This window comes from Nicotiana tabacum, chromosome 11, assembly GCF_000715075.1.
Source record: "Nicotiana tabacum cultivar K326 chromosome 11, ASM71507v2, whole genome shotgun sequence".
NCBI lineage: Eukaryota > Viridiplantae > Streptophyta > Magnoliopsida > Solanales > Solanaceae > Nicotiana > Nicotiana tabacum.
In genome coordinates, this window is record NC_134090.1 from 7,161,324 (window position 1) to 7,183,127 (window position 21,804).

Below are 21,804 nucleotides of genomic sequence, written 5' to 3' on the forward strand. Positions count from 1 at the left end.
AACAACAGATGCTCTCAAAGTGTTTGTTAATGAGGTTGAAAGACAATTAGATAAAAAGGTGAAAATCATTAGGTCAGATAGAGGTGGTGAATATTATGGAAAATATAATGAATCAGGACAATGTCTAGGTCCATTTGCAAAGTTCCTCGAGGAACGTGGCATATGTGCATAGTATACTATGCCAGGAACACCTCAACAAAATGGTGTTGCAGAAAGGCGCAATCGAACATTTATGGATATGGTTAGGAGCATGATAAGTAATTCCTTATTACCCAAATCATTGTGGATGTATGCTCTTAAAACCGCTGTATATTTATTAAACAGGGTTCCTAGTAAGGCAGTTCCAAATACCCCTTTTGAACTGTGGACAGGAAGGAAACCTAGTTTAAGGCACCTGCATGTTTGGGGTTGCCCAGCGGAAGCTAGAGTTTATAATCCACAAGAAAAGAAATTAGATTCTCGAACGGTAAGTGGTTACTTTATAGGTTACCCAGAGAAATCTAAAGGGTATGTGTTTTACTGTCCAAACCATAGTTCGAGAATTATTGAAACCGGTAATGCAAGATTCATTGAGAATGGTGAAGTTAGTGGGAGTGTTGAAAAATAAAGTGTGGAAATAAAAGAGGTGAGGGTCAATATTCTATTACCCACGAATGTGCCTACTTCCACACAAATACCAAATATTGTTCCAATTGTTGAAGAACACTTTGACAACACCGAGCAACATTTTGATGAAACACTTCATGAAGAAACTAACTCACAAATATCTGACACAAATGAACCACAAGAAATGCCATTAAGAAAATCTCAAAGAGTTAGAAAATCGGCTATTTCGGATGATTACGTGGTTTATTTGCAAGAGTCAGATTTTGACATTGGTCTTAATAAGGATCCGGTTTCATTTTCACAAGCCATAGAAAGTAATGAGTATGACAAATGGATTGATGCCATGAAGGAAGAGTTAAAATCCATGGAATACAATAAAGTCTGGGATCTTGTTGAATTGCCAGAAAGTTCTAAAAGAATCGGGTGTAGATGGGTCTTTAAGACCAAGCGCGATTCAAATGGCAATATTGAGAGATACAAAGCTAGACTTGTTGCCAAGGGTTATACTCAGAAAGGAGGCATTGATTATAAGGAGACCTTTTCGCCGGTCTCAAAGAAAGACTCCTTAAGAATTATTATGGCTTTGGTGGCTCATTATGATTTAGAGTTACACCAAATGGATGTGAAAACTGTCTTTCTTAATGGAGACCTCGAGGAGAAAGTTTATATGGACCAACCAGAGGGTTTCGAAACTAAAGGAAAAGGTCAAATGGTGTGTAAACTGAAGAAGTCAATATATGGACTTAAACAAGCCTCACGACAATGGTATATAAAGTTTAATGATACCATAACATCTTTTGGATTTGTGGAAAATACCGTTGATCGGTGTATATACCAAAAGATCAGTGGGAGCAAGTTTATATTAATGCTGTATTCTGGCCCGGGCCTTAGTGGGCCTAACGGGTCGGGCTTCGTGGTCCCGGGCTCTGGCGGTCCCGGGCCTGGCGGTCCCGGTCTTCGTGGGCTCAATGGGTGGAACCGGCCTGTGACGGGCCTAAGCCCACATGGTCCTGTGCTTAACGGGCCGGGCTCGTGGGCTCCGCGGGCCTAGCGGTTTTTTTTTAAGGCAATTTCTTGTAGTATCATGGCTATATTAAAAATTTACTATGTAGTATATATGTAGATCTAATTATTAAAGTGCTTGACGAAAAAGAAAATAACAAAACAATAGTAAAACACTAAATTGTCATGCATAATATATTGTCTTGTAGTCTATATATTGTATCTTATGTATATATATTCTCTTATATATTTTCTTGTAGTATATATATTGTATCTTATGTATATATATTCGCATAATATATTTTCTTGTAGTATATATATTGTATCTTATGTATATATATTCGCATAATATATTTTCTTGTAGTATATATATTGTATCTTATGTATATATATTCGCATAATATATTGTCTTGTAGTATATATATTGTATCTTATGTATATATATTCGCATAATATATTGTCTTGTAGTATATATATTGTATCTTATGTATATATATTCTCTTATATATTTTCTTGTAGTATATATATTGTATCTTATGTATATATATTCGCATAATATATTTTCTTGTAGTATATATATTGTATCTTATGTATATATATTCGCATAATATATTGTCTTGTAGTATATATATTGTATCTTATGTATATATATTCGCATAATATATTGTCTTGTAGTATATATATTGTATCTTATGTATATATATTATCTTATATATTTTCTTGTAGTATATATATTGTATCTTATGTATATATTGTAGCTTATAAATAATTCTAAGCATAGACAAAGAAATGTTGGGAAAAGATATTCATGGGTAGAAGCAATAAATTTTATTACCAAAAATGACATATCTTTCTTAGTCATCCTTCCCCCAATGGAATGAGCACAACAAGGTACTAATACCACCATTAGAAGGAAAAAAACTAAGGAAGATGTGCCAAAATACAAGTTACATATTAGTCTATGTATCATCTCTAACAAATCTCATAAATCCTTCAAGGTTCGGAGGAGGTTGCGTTGGTGGTGGTGGAAAAGAAGCTTGTTCATCACCACTTCCGGGCGAAGCCGAATCTTCCGCAAGTTCCGCTATCATTTCTCATAAGCTTCATCTATCGCCGGTTGTGCTTCTGCAATTCCAAAGTTTCTTCTTTCCGAGCGGATCCAATCTCTAAACAGTACTGATTTTTTCAAGCTATCCCTCATAGACGCTCTATGATCACCTATTTGCAGTCTTGCTTGACTGAAAGCGCTCTCTGATGCAACAGTTGAAGCTTGAATTGATAAAATATCCCGAGTCATCCTTGCAAGAACAGGAAAATATTTTTCCCTTGCCTTCCACCATTCCAAAATATCAAAAGAGCCGTCTGGATTCTCCTTTTCAAGTCCCTGAGACAAATAAACTTGAAGTTCATTTAGATGTGAAGTTTCATCATAATTTTCACTTGAGACCCCCTGAATTCCGTCCAAGATTTAAGAGCTTTTAAGCCCGCAACTCTTTTAGACGATTGTGAGCTAAACGAAGTAGGGGTTGGAATAGTTGGCCTAGCATGCTCTAAGGCAAGTTGATAAGCATTATAAACTGTTTGAGCATTAATCTTAATTGAAGCTTTTGCATCTGCAAGTGTAGCAATTTCCTCATTTGAAAGATCTAATGTCTTATAAATATTTGAATACCAAAAATGAGGACCTCCCAATTTCATTGTAGGATTTAGCATTGCAGCAAGACCATAAATAGGAGGGATGAGAAAAAAATATTTTTTAAACTTTTGTTTCATTTCATTTATAGCAAGTTCATAAATGTCCCCACCCTCACTAAATTCAACAAACAAATCAGATAGTGCTGCAATATAAACTAAACAGTTTGAAATAGTAGGATAATATTGCCCAGAAAATGCATTTGTAGCAAATTGAAAATGTTCTAAAAAATCTAAAAGAATTTTAACATTCGTCCAATCTTGAGTAGTAAGCATTTCATCATCATCCTCACCACCTACCCGAGAATTAAACGTTGCATTAATTGGAATTCTATATTCATATGCTACTACTAAACTTTCGTACATACAATTCCATCTAGTCGGGCAAGGTTTAGGAACCTTTCTTTCTCTAAGGCCATATTCATCACATTTTTTAAAATACTCTCTAAGTCTACTTCTACGGTTTGAATAAAAAAGCCAATTAAGAGTCATTCTAACCTTTTCAATTTCTATGTTTAATATTCGCATACCATCACCGACAATTAAATGATAAATATGAAAAATACATCTAACATGGAAAATATTAGTAAATGCAGGATTTAGTGTTGTTGTAAGCATGCCTATAGCACTAGTGTTACTAGAAGCATTATCCATTGAAATTGCCATTATTTTATCGCTAAAGCAAAAATATCTACAAATATCTGCAACAGTGTTAGCTATAAACTTACCTGTGTGACGCGAATTAATTATTCTATATGCAATTATGTGTTTTTGCATTATCCATTCCTCATCTATCCAATGACTTGTAACAGTTAGATAATCACAATCATTACCACTTCTACCAATATCAGTAGTAATAGAAATCCGATTAGGTATATGAGTAAATAAATACCGCAAATATTGTTCATATTCATGTTTGAATTTATAAATATCACTCTTAACTGTTGTGCGAGGCCAACCTTTATAAGTAGGATTAAAAACTCTTCTAATATAATGAACCCAATTAGGATTAGATGCAAAAGTATAAGGTAAGCACATAACAGTAATCATCTTTGCTAATTCTTCACGATCTCTATTTGGATCGTAATATAAAATACCTCCGGTGACAGTCTTAATTCCTGGTTGAACAAGATTTGAACCTGTACTAGGGTTAACTGCAGAATCTACACTTGTCCCTTCTAGTTGCGCTTTCATTTGAAAAAATCTAGCCTTATCTCTAGGGTGTGTTTTATGTGCCTAGTCAAACTAGCCGTGCCGCTACGGTCTCCAGTATATGTATGCACCATTAATTTCCCACAAGTTTTACACTTAGCCTTATTTTGTTCTCTTACTTGAGTAAAAAAATTCCAAACTAATGATGTTTCTAGGCGTTTAGCAGGTTCTTTATTAAAAGTAGGAGTTTCTACAGGTGGGTCGACCGATGCATCAGTTGGGTTATTAAGAGGACTAGTAGGTGTATCATCTAAATCCGGTGCTTGGGTTTCATCATCATCCTCATTTTCCTCATTATTTTCTAAGATGGTTTCATTAGGATAAAGAGCATTCATAATTTCATCATCTAATCTTTCACCTGGTGCAACATTATGGTAAAATTCACTATCGGTAAATTGAAAACAAGGGTGATCACTATCAAGAATTACGGAAGGAGGAGGACGTCTAGGTTGGCGACTACTTTCAACTTGCTTATCTTTTCTAGGTCGGGGAGCCGGGGGAAGGGTAGTTGGTTGGCCACTACTTTCACCGGTTTTATCTTTTCCTTTACCAAATATTTTTTTCAAAGTAAATGCCATATTAATTATAATTATGCAAACTAAACCACACAAAAATATATTCTTAAAACGTAAGAGTTGAAACGAGTTTACCGGATTGCCGAACAACTTCTTGAAAATTGAAAATCGTTGAACACTTGAAAACTTCAATTCAACAACTTCACAATTTTTCACGAAATTTCAACAATAACTTAAGTAATTGTAGTAGAGATATTGAGAGATATTGAGAGATATTGATGAATAAAAATGAAAGAATGAGGGGGTATTTATAGTTGAGAAATGGGGAAAAGTGTAATTATATAAAGTTTGGGGGCCAAATGGCCATTTTTTAAACTTAAAAACGGTCATATTTTCAGCCCAAACGGCTAGATTTTAAATATGGCCATTGGAGATTTTTTTTTAAAAAAAAAAAATAGCCGTTGGGCCCGCCAGGACCGGCTGACGGTCCCGGGCTAAGCGGTCCCGGGCTCGTGGGCTCATACTAGAAGACCGGCCTGTCACGGGCTTCTGAGGACCACCAGGACCGTTAGGACCGTGGGCCCGGTCCGGTCCGGTTCAGGCCCGGCCCACCGAGCAGCCTTAGTTTATATTTTTAGTCCTATATGTTGATGATATTCTACTTACTGCTAATGATTTAGGTATATTGCGTGAGACTAAAGATTTTCTCTCTAAGAATTTTGAAATGAAAGATATGGGTGAGGCATCCTATGTGATTGGAATAGAAATATTCCGTGATAGATCGCAAGGATTATTGGGATTGTCTCAGAAAGGCTATATCGAAAGAATTCTTGAGAGATTTAATATGAACAATTGTTCAGCAGGAATTGTTCCAATTCAAAAAGGGGACAAATTTAGTCTCATGCAATGCCCTAAGAATGATGTAGAACGAAAGGAAATGGAATCAATTCCTTACTCTTCAATTGTTGGTAGTCTGATGTATGCTCAGACTTGCACAAGACCGGATATTAGTTTTGCGGTCGGAATGTTAGGAAGATATCAGAGTAACCCAGGAATTGATCACCGGAAAGGTGCAAAGAAAGTTTTGAGGTACCTGAAAGGAACGAAGGATTACATGCTCATGTATAGGAGATCCAAGCATTTGGAAGTTATTGGATACTCGGATTCAGATTTCGCTGGATGTATTGACACTAGAAAATCCACGTTTGGTTATTTGTTCCAATTAGCTGAAGGAGCAATATCGTGGAAGAGTGCCAAACAGTCTGTCATTGCTACATCCACGATGGAAGCAGAATTTGTGGCATGTTTTTAAGCCACAATTCATGCATTATGGCTGTGAAACTTTATTTCAGGACTTGGGGTTGTCGACACCATTACCAAGCCGCTGAAAATTTACTGTGATAATTCTGCAGCAGTATTCTTCTCCAAGAACGATAAGTACTCCAAAGGTGCCAAACATATAAAATTAAAGTACTTTACCGTCAAGGAGGAAGTTCAGAAACAAAGAGTGTCACTTGAGCATATTAGAACTGATCTCATGATTGCAGATCCGTTGACGAAAGGTTTACAGCCGAAGATATTTAAAGAACATGTACATAGAATGGGTCTTGGCTGTATTTATGATTGATGTATTTATGATGTTTTGACACTCTGAGCTCATTTATATGTTTATGATATACATTAATGATCTCCTGTTTCTCATAATGGTGTACACATTATTGTTTGAGATATTACTGGATAAGTCTGAATGAGATATTATTGTGGACCATAATATTTTATAGCTTATGGACCTGATACGATGAGTTGCTAATGTTGTAGTATATGGAAGGGAGTATTTAGATGAATTATATATAACCGCCATAACTCACATTTAGTAGTTTATCGTATTATGGTATTTATGATGGACATTATAGAAGAGATTTGTTTATGCGCAACTAATGTTCCTATATTAAATATTAATATTATGTGATTATTGGGCCAAGTGGGAGAATGTAAGTTATTTTTCCTATGCATATGTGGCCCAATAGGTTAAGGCCCATAATTAATATTTAATTAATTATTAAATCTCATCCGTCCGATTGGTTACTTGATGGACGAACCAGATTAAGTGAGAACCTCTATAAATTGGTCCTCTCCCCACCCATTAGGGTTACCATATTTTTTTTTATTTTCTTTCTTCTATCACTAAAGTCGGCGGTAACGTAAAGCTAGGGCAAGGGGCGAGAAACCTATTTCAATCAACGCTTCCGCTTCACGATAATGGATTCCGCTTCAGGTATGTTTTCTATAACGATTATATGTAAGATTATCATGTTCAAGATCTTGGTATGAATTAAAGTTTATGATTACAATTTACACATGCCGATATCAGTCACGTCTATAATTAATTGGTATAAGTATATATGTTTTTTTCAATCATTAGAAAATAACATAAATTACGTACATTAAAACCTATATAATCTATACTATATTAAAAGCACGAAGGCCCTTAGCGAAATGTCGTTCGCCTTTTTTACCCTTAAAAAATCGACTTTACACTAGATAAAATTGTAGTTTAAGTTGTCTTCCTAATATTTAGGAATAAACATTCAATTACCATTTATGCTAATTTTCCTAAAGTTAGAACTTTAAAATCAACTAGAATTAATTTGTTAATCTTTCCTTATTAGATTGTATTACAATTTTATTTGCAATAGGAAGACGTGATTTTAATACAATAAAGACTTTTGTTTCAAAAGGAAAAATAATACTTTCTTTTTACCACGTCTAATCTCCATATCATTTGTAGGATTTTAAATTGAAACGTTAAAAAAAAAAGATTAATCAAGTACACTACTAAATTGATTAATTTCTAGAATACATAATAACTTACATATCGTTCTATCTATCTATATTAAATGCAGGAAGGCCCTTAATGAAATATTGTTCGCCTTTTTTTACCATTTAAAATTAAACTTCACATTAGACAAAATCGTAATTTAGTTATTATCGTAATATAAAGTACTTTGAAATCAACTAATTTGGTTATAAAATATTTCTTGTGTTAAATTATGTAGGAAGTCCTAATATTTAGGACTTTAATATAAATATTAAAGAAAGTTCGGTGCACTATATGTGCAGGGTCCAGGTAAGGCCCAGACCACAAAGATCTATTATCATTTACTTATATTGTTTGGGAGAAATAGCAATATTACATTGTCTTAACATAAATATTGTTTGGGGAGAAATAACAGTATTACATTGTCCTTTGCTTATATTTGTTTACGACAATTTTTATATGAAATATATTTGAACTTATAATTCTAAGGGAAGGACACTATATATTCTTACTATTAAATTAAGATGTATGTACTTAATTAACTATTTTTCTAATAATTAAATATAATTTTTAAATATTATGCGAAAAATCGATGAAGAGAAAAAGATGTTATTCGAGTAAGAAGGAGTTTTAAAAAGTATCTCTATTTTCTATATCATTGTAAAGGCACGAATCCCGAATGCAAAAATAAATAAATTATTTTTTTATTTTTTATTCAATAACTCAAATATATTATTTAATAATATTTACGTAATTTTTTAAAATTATATACTCATTGATATAGCTACACGCGCAAAGCGCGTACCCTAAGACTAGTATATGACTTAATTACAGATGCAGCTTTATAATTTTAAATAACACTTGTAAACCCCTTATACAATGTGAATATTAGTATGTGCAATATTTTCATTACGTAACAATAGTGTGCTAAGTTCTCGCGATACACGGAGTCTGGGAAAGGGTCTATCGTACGTAACAAGGAAGATGGAATTAATGTCAGGTCTTTTATTATCATATTTAAATTTGACCGGCCTAGTAAAAGAATTTTTTTTCCTTTGCAATTTGACAAGTATATTACATTAATATCACTTTTGGCCTAATACCATGTTATTGCTTAGTAATCTATATTAACATTACTTGACTAACCATCGTCCTTGTATAATTAACTTTTCTATTTGCATAGCTGTAGTATGAAAGGGAAATATACCATCCGATAGTCAGTGGCGGATGTAGCACTATAGTCGCTGGTTTAATTGAACCTATAACTTTCGAGGTGAAGCGTAAATCTATGTGTAAAAATTTATTTAAATTATAATAAATAGTAGATATGAACTTATAACTTTAAAAATATAATAAATACAATGCAGAAAACCTTTAATATTAAACCCGTAAAATTTAAATTCTGGATCCCATCTTCCAAAAATTAGGGGTGGGCGTTCAGGCAGTTTAGATTGGATATGCAAATTTCGGTTTGGATTTTTGATTTTCTGATTGAAGAAATGACAATCCAAATCCAATCCAAATAAGCTCGGATGGAATTGGATTTTTAAAGTTCGGTTTCGGATTAATCGGTTTGGATATTTTGAATTCTCGGTTTTGAGCTTATAAGTTGAGATGTTTCTTCTTTTTACGAAGATGATTATCCAAATAAAATACCCATGTTAAATTGCCTGAAAAGTTCCTCATTTTCACCGCAATCAACCAAATAAAGTATTCACATAATGAAATTATTATCAAGAAAATGCAACAGAGATATTAGTATGACCGCTAAGAAGTAGCAATAGTAAAATCATATCCAAATAGAAAGTATTCTGACAGTAACTTAGTAATTAATATTGAATATATGAGATAATATCTAACTGATAGGGTATTGAACTTATTATTATTGGCATGTAAATAATTGACTAAATATAAAATACAATTTTTGGATTTTCGGATATCCAAATATCCGAAGTACCAAATCCAATCCGAAATCCAAAATCCAAAATTTTTAAAAATTTAATCCAAAATCCAACTCATAATCCAAAAATTCAAAAAAAGTTGGGTTTTGGTTTGGATTTCGAGTTTGCCCAAACTATGCCCACTCCTGCCAATAATACTTGTCTTTAGGTAGCCAAAGTCCACAGTGTCACATGCAGATGCCCATGAAAGGAAAGAAGAAAACAAACATAAAAAGCAAACCTGTAAAATAATTCTTAGTTAGGCAATTAAAAAGAGATATATGCCTTTAGTACAAGTGGTTATACTTTCATTTATAATTTCTTTATATGAAATTGACCAAATCTTAGATAGGCAATTAAAAACATCTTATATGGGTCCTCTAACATAATCACGAATATAAACTACTGTGCCCATTATGTGAATATAAACTAATGAGTTGTTAATTTGGACAATTAAAGTTGGAGGATATAGTTGTTTATGTTATGAAATAAAACGTTAAATTATCTACTGAATACGCGTTGTCGTCGATGATTGGTGTGGTTTAATATGTATTTGACCTTAAATTGGTTCATGTTAAATAATTGACTAGAAATTGCAGGATTTAATGACATATGGACTTTGGTGCCTTTTTAATACACTGTCATAAATGATAAAACCTAGAGTAGTTGGAACTTATTAACATAATTTATAGCCTAGTTATAAAGATTTTTTTGCCTTTTGTTTTTGGTTGAAATGAGTTCTTTAAATTGAAACTTTGAGTACATAGTTAAGAGTTTGCTTTAATTAATTCAATTCAAACCATAGCTATTAATATAAGACATGTGTCACCCATTCAAATGAGAACTTGGGAAAATGGAGATGTATTCCGGGCCATTTGGATATGGTGAATTTACATGGTTGAGCTTCAACACCATCTTATTCATTGGGTAAATTTCACAAATGGCCATATAATTATGAGTTATTTTCACTAAAGTCATATAATTATGTTTTCTCACACAAAAGTCATATAACTATGATTTCTTTTCACAAAAGTCATACAACTTTGTTTTCTCACACAAAAATCATAAAACTTTCAGTAACTCACATAAAAATCATAGATGTCGGAAAACAAAATTTTCGGTACTATTTTCTTATTTTTAGTTTTTATTTTCTATCTAATAAATAATTCCCCAATTAAAATAGGAGATATATGGGTATATTTTTATCCCTCCCAAAAATAATAACCGATAAAATATTTTTTATATATGTATGTATTATATACATATAACATACACTTTCTATATATATATATATATATATATATATATATTGGCTGGCAAATGCAATTAGTTTCGACCGGTCGGTTAATTCTATATTGTTTCCTTAAAATAGGAATGACCCAACCCAACTTGACCCAATAGCCATATACGCCAATTAAAATAATACGAAGGGTAATTCTTCCCTCATAAAAACTTAGTTTGGAATGCATGAGATTATGACAAAAGAATTAAAAAATAAAACATATAATTAGAGAACACTTGAAATAAAAATGCTATCAATTTGAATAAAAATCTTGAAAAAAGAAGAAGCTAAAAGTATCATATTTTGAAAATTTTACTATTCACTTTTAGTATTATTCTAATTTATATATATGGGTACTGGGTTGGGTGGGCCAGATCAGGTAGGGTCATCCCTATTTTAATTGGATTATTATTTATTAAATTGAAAATAAAAATAAAAATCACAAAATAAGAAAATACTAATAAAAAATTATTTTTTCTGATCTATATGATTTTTGTGTGAGTTAGTAAAAGTTTATAATTTTTGTGTGAGAAACATAGTTAGTATATGACTTTGGTGAAAAAAATTAGAGTTATATGACGATTTGTGAAATTTACCCGTTATTCATTTGACAATCTTAAACATAACTTGATTTAACATTCTTTTTATTTTAGGACAAATTCTGGAACTAAATTTTATCCTTTTAATAATGACCCTGTACAAATACAACAAAATTACACCTAATGGCCTTGAAAATAGATGATCTTGATTTTTTAACCCTCACTTGCCCAATGGACAGACCTTTAAGGTCAAAAATTAAAAGTATCGCCCATAGGACAAGCAACGGGCAAAACTTGTTAAACTCAAAGTTCTACCCATGAGGCAAGTGGGATAAAAAAAAGAATAGTAGCACCAAAGTGTCATATTTGTGCAAATTACCCTTCTTGAATTTCACTAGGTCCAGAAAAAAATGGCAAAGATCACTTCTAGCCAACGGCTGAAACTATTTATATCCGTAGCTAGATGCAAAATTATATAAAATATATATATTTTTTGTATTTATATTCGGCTATTATTTTGAAAATGGTTGTACTGTGTCATCTAAAAAAAAGGAAACTATCAGCTATGTCCGTTTATAAGTAGCTCATTACAAAAATTTGTCAATTCATAAAATATTACTAATATTAGCCAAATATTACCAATATTAATCAATTACCTATTTGTAGCCAAAAAAATGGCAAAAATTTTGGTTTCTTTTGAGTGGATGTTATTAGAATTTGGGTATAGCTTAAGGAGCTTGAATCTCAGTTTTCGGATGATTTGGTGGAGTTTGAGGTGGTTTGGATTGAAAATTCGAAGTGGTTGAAGAACATGAAAAAAATAATATGTGTATCGCACTGTGTATCATTTGTGTATCACATATGTATCAAACATATATTTGTATATTTGTATCAAATGTATATCACACACACACATACGTGATACAAAGATTTTTTTTTAACTTGATTTTAACTACAAATTTTGATATCAAATCAGTCCAAATCACCTCCACTCATCCTCAAATTTTGTATATTGACTTATCTATATGTTTTCAATCAACTTCAACCATACCCATTGAAAAAAAAAGTTATTTTTTGCTTAGATTTTTGGAATCTTGTATATATATATATATATATATATATATATTTGTATTGCATCACCTTATTTACTACCTCATTCATGAAATTTTGTTTTCGTCTTGTATCTAATGTTGCTAATCACACTTAAAAATATGGAAGGAGATTTTTGCGAGTGATTCTTGGAGAGAAAAAACCTTATTTATTTGAATTATCAATTTTTATGTGTTTGGCTAGTTTTGGTAAGTCTATGATTAATGAAGGTTGGTAAGTTGAGACATTTTTATAAGATTCCAAAAAAAAAATGAAAATTTTACCTCCTATAGCAAAGCATACACCCTATTTATTATAAACCAAAATTATTTTAAAATATTATTTTCTATAACTGCCTTTTATATTTTATAGCAAAATAAGTATTTATGGTATATACTACCATTGAGGCATGAAATACGCTATTTATGTTTTTCCTCTCTCTTAGACAGCTGGACATACCTATTTTTAAGGTGAATGTCCTTACTGTATCATGAATACATGGTGCGAATACATGTGAATACATGTGCGTATAGCTGGACTACTGTGGTTTTAGGCGCTTTTTATTGTTGTATTCGTGAATATAGCAGCGCGAATACATGTGAATACATGCCCGTACAGCTGGACTGCCCTGATTTTAGGCGTTTTTTTCCTGCTGTATTCATGAATACATGGCACGAATAAATATGAACACATGCACGTACAATTGGACTACCCTGATTTTTAGGCATTTTTTGTTGTTGTATTCATGAATACAACGAATACACTATTGTAACAACTGAATAGTAGCTATGAGAAGTAATTATCTATATGATATCTATAAAAAGTTAGTAATCACTAAACAATAATGATTTATGAAAATTCTTCAAAAATTTTTTGGAATTTTTACCTCCTATAGGCTATAGCAAAGGTTAACACCTTATTTATTTCAAATAAATACCATTTAAAAATTATATTTTATAGATACCTTTTAATGTTTATAACAAAATATTTAATTTTGGTTACCTCGTATCCCTAAGCCACTAAATACACTATTCAGTTACACTATTTTCTTTCTCTCTCTACTTTGATATATGTCATTCTCTTCCCCCATTCCCTGAAAACATGATGCTCAATCTCAAAATTCCTCGCACCCACATCACTTACGTTCTCTCCGATCCCAATTTCTCGAATCCCATCGGACATTGCTTTGGCTCTTCTTCACCATTGTAATTGATTCACTTTTCATAATGCCTCCTCATTTAACTATTTTGAAGTTTACAATCGGACAAGTCTGGCCTCTTGCCAGATTACTCTTGGTCAAGATTATGCTGCCAATCAAGGTCCAGCTTCAAGTGCGAATCCCAATTACCAATGAATTGGAATGACAGACGAATGCCTTGATCTTCATATTGACGAATAAACTGAAGTGAAGCCATGTCATTTAGAAAGTTATAATTCTTTGGAAATCATAAAGCTTGATAGTATATGATGTATGTTGTACGTAAGAAGAGCAATATTCAACGAATGACTTTTTACATCTCTTTAATAAAGTCCTTATTCTGCCACCATTTCTCGACGACAGATTCGCCGGAAATTAGGGTTTGTTCTTGAACAAAGACGACGGAGTTTGGGGCTGAGCAACATGAATTTTCTGTTAATATATTTCAATGTATCTCGCTGTATTTTCATGTATTTCATTGTATTTATTGTCTTTTTTTCGTTGTATTTCAATGTATCTCGTTGTATTCCATGTATTTTATTGTATTCACTGTCTCGTTGTATTCCATGAATGTATTCATATATTTTTCTAATTAATACGTATAATTTATGTGTTTAGATGTATTATATAATTTCTCTGAAGATTGCTATGTTTTTGGGGTGTTTTTCGGTTAATTTTTTTTATAACTGAAAATACAAAATTTGTGTGTTATAATTAAGTTTGTTGAGTTATATTAAGAGTCTATTATGTTAATTGATTCACTTTCCATTTAAAAACAGTATAATCCCCTGTTTCACGTCGTGAATACAGTCGAATACAATAATCTGTCCAGCTATAATTCCATGTTTCATGCCATGAATATAGTCAAATACACTCGAATATAACAACTGATTAAATTTGTTGAGTTATATTAGGAGTCTATTATGTTAATTACCACTAAAAGATATTGTTTTATGAAATTCACTAGGTTTCTGATTTGGGCTCTCTACTTCATGGGCCAAATCCTGAAACCATCCATACGTAGATTGGGCTTAGGATGGCAACGGCTAGTTAACAAGAGATCCGAAACCAACGGCGTTAAGCGACAAACGGTAATTCCGATCGTCAATCTTCCCCGTCAACGAAATTCAAATCTATAAAAAAAACACTTTCCGTTTCACAACGGCTACTATCTGACATTCCTCATCTTTAACAACACAAAAAAGCCGATCAATTCAATTTCTTCAACCTCCAACTTAAACCCAATTTCTCTTTTTCTGTTGAATGGAATACAACCCAAAATCTCACTTTCAGGTATTTACCTAATTTCTTCATTCTTTTTAATTTCTTGATTAGTGCAACAAAAAGCTTTGATCTTGTTCTGTTTAAGTTCTTGCTGATTTTTTAATTTGTGGGTATTCATAAATTCACTGGATTTTAGCTTTTTTTTTTTTTTTTGGTTTCTTTCTCTTGATTCTGTAAATAGGTGGTTGATTAGACAAAAATTACAGCTTTTGATTTTTGTGGAAGTGGCTGAATAAGATAGTAATATTGTATAAATGTATGTATAATGTTGGAAATGAGGTTAAAGGTTTTATTTTTTATTTTTTAACTTTGTCTGTAATTGTATAACCTGGAACTTTCTGAACTTCCAGAATGTGATTAATTTTAGTTTAGAAGGGAAGCCTTGGCGTAACGGGTAAAGTTGCTGCCATGTGACCAGGAGTTCACAGATTCGAGCCGTGGAAACAACCTCTTGAAGAAATGCAGGATAAGACTGTGTATAATAAACACTTATGGTCTGATACTTCTCCGGACCCCACACATAGTGGGAGTTTAGTGCACCGGCCTGCCCTTTTTATTAAACTATGTCATGGTTGTGCTAATTGTTGCTATTTAGCTGTCATGTTTTTCAAAAATAATTGCTTCAAAATACTTGCCATTTTAGAAAATTAAGAGAGAACTACAAGGACAACAACCCAGTAAATTCCATAGAAAAATCAAGAGAGAACTAATTATTAATATTTTCACCTTTATCCGTACTCTAATGAATGTGAGGAGAGACTAATGTGGTGAAAGCAAAAGTAGTACTTAACAAATTGAGATATAAATAATGGTAAGTTAGTTAAATTGTCCTTTTAATTAATATTTTTTTAAAGGGTGCGTAAAAGGCAAACATGACAAGTAAAAGGGAACATAAGGAGTAAACTTCTACTTCGGGGCGGAGCTAGAGTGCCGGAAGCGGGTGCGGTCAAACCCAGTAGCTTTAGTTCGAACCATATATTTGTCTTAAAAAATTCTTTGAATATATATAAATTATTAATTGAAAACCCTGTAACTTAAAATGATTCGAATCTTAAACTCATAAACTTGAAATTCTAGCTCCGTCTCTGCTTCTACTTGTGTAGATTATTTAGTGCAAATCCATGGATGGGGAAATAAGTAAAGACTGCCAGATCATGATTATAGAGTGAAGATGTACACAATTTTATTCATTTCATTGTAGAAAGATTAAATGAAATGTTATTCCACAGAAAAAGCCTAAATCTTGGACTTTTGTTGAAAAAGAGTGTGAACAAGGAACACCTAGTTATAGGCAGTTTATTAGGATGTTATTTTTATTATAAGAGCACAGCACTAAACTGGAAACTGGACATTTGGGAAGGTTCAAAGGAGCTGAATTTTCATATCTTTCTGTCTAGCCTAAATTCATGTATTTGCTGTGCCTTTCGTGGAAGTAAGAGGTTTGGGATCAACACTTAGCTGGTGCCCCTATAGTTTTTGCTTTTGGAAATTCTAGCTTAACTCAAAAGCTGCAGTGTAAATGCAAAACCTTTTGCCAACAGCTTCAGTTTGTTTGTTTCAGATTTTACCTTTTTGTAGGTTGAGATTATAGTATGTGCAATTAATGTATGCAATAAACTTATGGTAGTTTGTATTCTATTATTGGTAAATCTCTGTTACTACATGTTGAATATTCTGTTTGTTTTCGTATTATCTTGTTGTTGTTACGGTTTATTGCTACTGCTTTCTTTTCTTCTTTCCTTGAGCCGGGGGTCTATCAGAAACAACCTCTCTAAACTCAAGATAGGGGTAAGGTCTGCGTACACTACCTCCCCAGACCCCACTTGTGGGATTATACTGGGTTTTTTGTTGTTTTCTTGTTTTTGTTGTGTTGTTAGTTCTGATTTTATGATAGTTTTTGTATGTCCTAGCTTATGCATGCAATAAACTTGTGATAGTTTATTTGTTTCAGTTCTGATCATTTTTGAGATTGATATTATAGTTTGTCCAGTTTATGCATGCAACTTATGATTGTTTGTTTGTATCAGTTCTGATCCTTTTTGAGATTGATATTATAGTTATTCCAGTTTATGAATGCAATAAACTTATGAATTAGATCATGTTTTGATGCTGGAATTATCTCTTATTTGCAACCAGGTGATTTAGTAGATCTAGTTGTGGAGTGAGGAAATGGAAACAGTACACGAAGCACTAGAGGAGGCCAAACTTGAAATTGAAAAGCTCAGGGAAAACTACCAAAGTAAAGTTGAGTTCTGCGACAACTTGAAACGAGCCCACAACGAGCTGGTAACCAAGAATCAGGAGGCAAATTTGAAAGTAGAGAAGCTCACTCATGAATTGACTGGGAAAGAAGATGAACTTGCTGTCACGAAACAACTGTACGAAGCAATTGAGACGAAATTAAAAGATAAGGAGACTGCTGTCAAGCATCTAAGCTCTACAAATGATAAGCTTTGTGCTGACTATGCTGAGATGCTTCGGAAATGTGAAGAGGAGAATAAAGGGTTGGCATTGGCTTTAGATGGTGCCAATGCAACCAATACGGATTTGGAGCATCAGATTCATTCTCTCAAACAAGAGATTGAGGGGCTAAGGGAAGTTGCATCGGCTTCACAGAAGAAAAAGTCGTCGGAAGCTGAGAAGAGAGCCAAAGACTCCAAAGAGCCGAGAAACAATAACGACATGCTACTGGATATGGAGGAGGAAAACAGGAAGCTCGCGGATCAACTAAAATGGAGGAAGGAACAGTTCATGAATCTGGAGGAGGCTCATGGCAAGCTCAGGCAACAACTTCAAAAATGTGAAGAAGAGAATAAAGGGCTGGCATTGGCTTTAGATGGTGCTAACTCAAATAATATGGATCAGGAGCAACAGATTCGTTCTCTCAAAAAAGAAGTTGAAGGGCTAAGGGAATTTGCATCGGCTTCACAGAAAAAGTCCTCGGAAGCTGAGAAGAGAGCCAAAGGATGCAAAGAGCCGAGACGCAATGATGATATGCTACTTGATATGGAGGAGGAAAACAGGAAGCTCACCGATCAACTAAAATGGAAGAAGGAACAGTTCAGTCATCTGGAGGAGGCTCACGGCAAGCTCAGGCAACAACTTCGATTATATGAAGAAGATAATAGAGGGCTGGCATTGGCTTTAGATGGTGCAAATGCAACTAATTTGGATCAAGAGCAACAAATTCGTTCTCTCAAACAAGAGATTGAGGGGCTAAGGGATCTTTTATCATCTTCACAGAAGAAGTCGTCTGAAGCTGAGAACAGAGCGAACACATCCAAAGAGCTGAGACACCATGGTAATGTGCTACTTGAGATGGAGGAGGAAAACAAGAAGCTCACCGATCAACTTAAATGGAAGAAAGAACAGTTCAGTCATTTGGAGGAGGCTCATGGAAAACTCAGGCAACAACATCGAGAGGAGGAGAAAGAATGGGTAAAGGAGAGATGCACATTGCTAGATGAGATTTCTAAGCTGCAGTTGAATTTAGATTCTCAGCTTAGAATATCGAAAGATCTTGAAAGCCGGTTGTGGATGTGCAATCAGGCTTTAGCTCATGAAGAAAGCAGGAGAAAGCTACTGGAAGTTCAACTTGCCGAGTCTAAAACATCCTTTGACAGTGTCTGTGCAGAGTATGAGGAATCAAAGTCTACAATTGAGAGCTTGACAAGTCAGAGGGACAAAGAAATCGCGAATCTAAGAGACATATTGGGCACAAGGGATACACTTCACAAGGAAATGGAGTACCAATTCAGGAGGCTAGAGCAAGAAAATCATGAACTGATGATATCCCTTAAAGAATTCCAGGAAGCGAAAATTCAAGAAGCTGGAGCTTCTTCTTCTTCCTTGTCAAAACTCCGAAACAAGCTCAAAGGCGTGGAGCAGGTGCACAAGGACTGTTTGAGTAATCTCAAAACCAAAGAAGCTGAATGGGCTTCTAAATTGGAGCAACTTACGTGGGAGCTCGATTGCTGCAATTCTTCATTACAGAGCAAAGACACATTAATAACTGAACTTCAAGAGGAGTTGGAGACATGTGAATCACTGACACTGCAGTTAACACTACAGAATGAGGAGACTTCGATGATGCTGTTAGTGTTAAAATCTCAGTTTTTGGAGCTCCATCAAAGAGTTGCTGGTGATTATGCTTCAATGGAACTGGAAAAGAGAGAAGGAGTTGAGAATATCTCTACTCTAATCACGCAGTTGAATACAAAGAATGAAGCTCTTGTTAGAGTTCAGAAAGATCTTGAAAAGGAGCGTGAAAAGGTAGCACTGCTATCAGAAAAGGTCGAGTCGTTGAACTCTGAAGAACAACAACAGCAGCTTCCTTTACAAAGAGAGGTTAATACACTGAAGAAAATGCTGAAAGAAGCATCTGCTTCTCAACATCATCTAAAGGAGCAGGTATTGCATACAAAGAGTGACTTGAAACAAGTTCGCGATGCCTTGGATAGAGCAAATGAAGAACTAGCTGAAAGTTTCAGTGAAGGAAATGAACTGGAATTTGAATTGCAGGTGTGGAAATCTGTTGCTGAAAAGTTGAAAGTCAACCTGGAAGAAAACCAGGTTATGAGGAGACAAGTAGAAGCCTCCCTCCTTGCCCAAGCCGATGTTGAATTTGACCTCAAACTAGAGACAGAAAACCTTGAACTCAAGCTAGCAGAAAAAGATAGAAGAGTGAATGAACTCCAGCTGCAGCTCTTTGACTTGAACGAGGAACTCACGAGAAGGGAACAAAAAACACTGCTTAATGTTGAGGACAAGACGATCTCTCAGGATCTTCAGAAGGAGGTGGAGTATTTGGAGCAAGAGTGGGTGAGAAAAGAGCTTGAAGGTGCCATTTTAGCACAAGTGGAAGCAGAAACAAAGCATAAGAACGAGAAAGAGAGCCTCTACCAGCTTGTTGAAGAGAAAGACCGCAGAATATATGATCTTCAGAAGGAGGTGGAGTATTTGGAGCAAGAGTGGGTGAGAAAAGAGCTTGAAGGTGCCATTTTAGCAAAAGTGGAAGCAGAAACAAAGCATAAGAACGAGAAAGAGAGCCTCTACCAGCTTGTTGAAGAGAAAGACCGCAGAATATATGATCTTCAGAAGGAGGTGGAGTATTTGGAGCAAGAGTGGGTGAGAAAAGAGCTTGAAGGTGCCATTTTAGCAAAAGTGGAAGCAGAAACAAAGCATAAGAATGAGAAGGAGAGCCTCCACCAGCTTGTTGAAGAGAAAGACCACAGAATATATGATCTCCAGCAGCTTGTTAACTCACTGGAAATTGAGTTTGAAAGTTCAACTAGCTCATTTTCAGTCAGACTCTCAGAGATGCAAGCAGAGGTTGATATGTTTCATAAAACTTGGGAGAAGATGAGAACAGCTGAGATTCTGAAGGAGATCGAAATACAGATGGGGAACTTGGTGATTGCTGAGTTGGAAAATGATTTGTCCGATTCTGTTGGAGAAAGGACAGAACTTGAACCTAAGCTAGAAGCGAAAAGATCAGAGATAGATATGTTGCAGCTTAGACTTGAAAAACAAATAAGAAGTTCAGATATTGTGATCAAGAAACTTCATGGAGAAAAGGCGAAGCTTCTTGACGATGTCAATAAATTGTCATCAGACAAGGACAAGTTGCTTGATACTTTCATGGGATTATCAGAAAGAATCGACCTTATATCTAAGGAAGATATGCAGTTAAGTGTGAGTTTGGAAAGGATGGTACAAAACTGTGACAACAGCAGTATGTTGGAAACAGACTTGAAATGGGATAATGAATTTGATCCTGTTAAAGAGAATAAAAATAGACGACAACCTTCCACTCCAACCAAGAGATTAGAAGCTATTATTGATGATAGATCGCCGTTGAGATCTCTCAACAATTAGCTTGTGTAATTCAGAATAGGGAAGAGAAGTTATTTTTGTATAGCTTCTTGACAAATGTAGTTTTTAGTGATCCTTGTTATTTACTTATTTAAGAAACCAAGGAAAACTGTCATTTACCTCTGCATTTTGACTTCTAATCGTCCATTCTCTTTATCTTTCAGCACCAACCAAGCATAAAAAAGAAAAAAATTACCTCATCAAATATCATTTTCAAAAAGTAAGTATAATAATAAAATGAAGAACCAAGATGTGACTTCTTTTCTCTATGAGCAAATATTTGGTACTCTCAGTCATTATCCGCATTCCACATTCTGATAGGAACTGCTACTCAAATATTGAAGAACATTAAAATTCTTAGGATTATCAGTTTAAAATTACCAAAGTAGGAGTTGTAAACATAAGTAACCATGATCAAGAAGAATACCAATTCTCAAAGTATGACGTACGTCCTGCCAATCTAGTAAAAGTTTCTTGGGTTGATTGTGCAAATTTCACATCAACAAGTTGTAAAAATATTCTCATTTTATGCTTTTACATTGTGCATTCCTAGCACGAGTAGAGTGGTTATTTTGAAAATTGTATGTCAGCAACAAACAACATCAAATTTCAACAAATTAGTAGGATCGCCCTGATTTCTAAAGAGCAAAACTGCCTAGTGATTCATGGATTGTCAGGTTAGTAAACGAGTGAAAAATATCTTATATAAGTAAAAAATAATCTATTTTATCATTGCGGCACTAAAAATAATTC

The 21,804-nt window shown here is 33.9% G+C and overlaps 1 protein-coding gene across 1 annotated transcript; it reads left to right on the forward strand.

The window, feature by feature from the left end:
• The first annotated feature begins 15,032 nt into the window (after positions 1-15,032).
• Positions 15,033-21,178, forward strand: LOC107785586 (uncharacterized protein At4g38062-like). Its single transcript, XM_075224727.1, has 2 exons — positions 15,033-15,186; positions 17,314-21,178. Exon 2 carries the CDS (start codon positions 17,347-17,349, stop codon positions 21,052-21,054), a length of 3,708 nt encoding a protein of 1,235 aa, XP_075080828.1. The 5' UTR covers positions 15,033-15,186; positions 17,314-17,346; the 3' UTR covers positions 21,055-21,178.
• The last annotated feature ends 626 nt before the right edge of the window (positions 21,179-21,804 follow it).

What these genes read in the sequence shown, in the direction of transcription:
- LOC107785586 (XM_075224727.1), top strand. Translation starts at nt 17,347, where the DNA reads ATGGAAACAGTACACGAAGCACTAGAGGAGGCCAAACTTGAAATTGAA.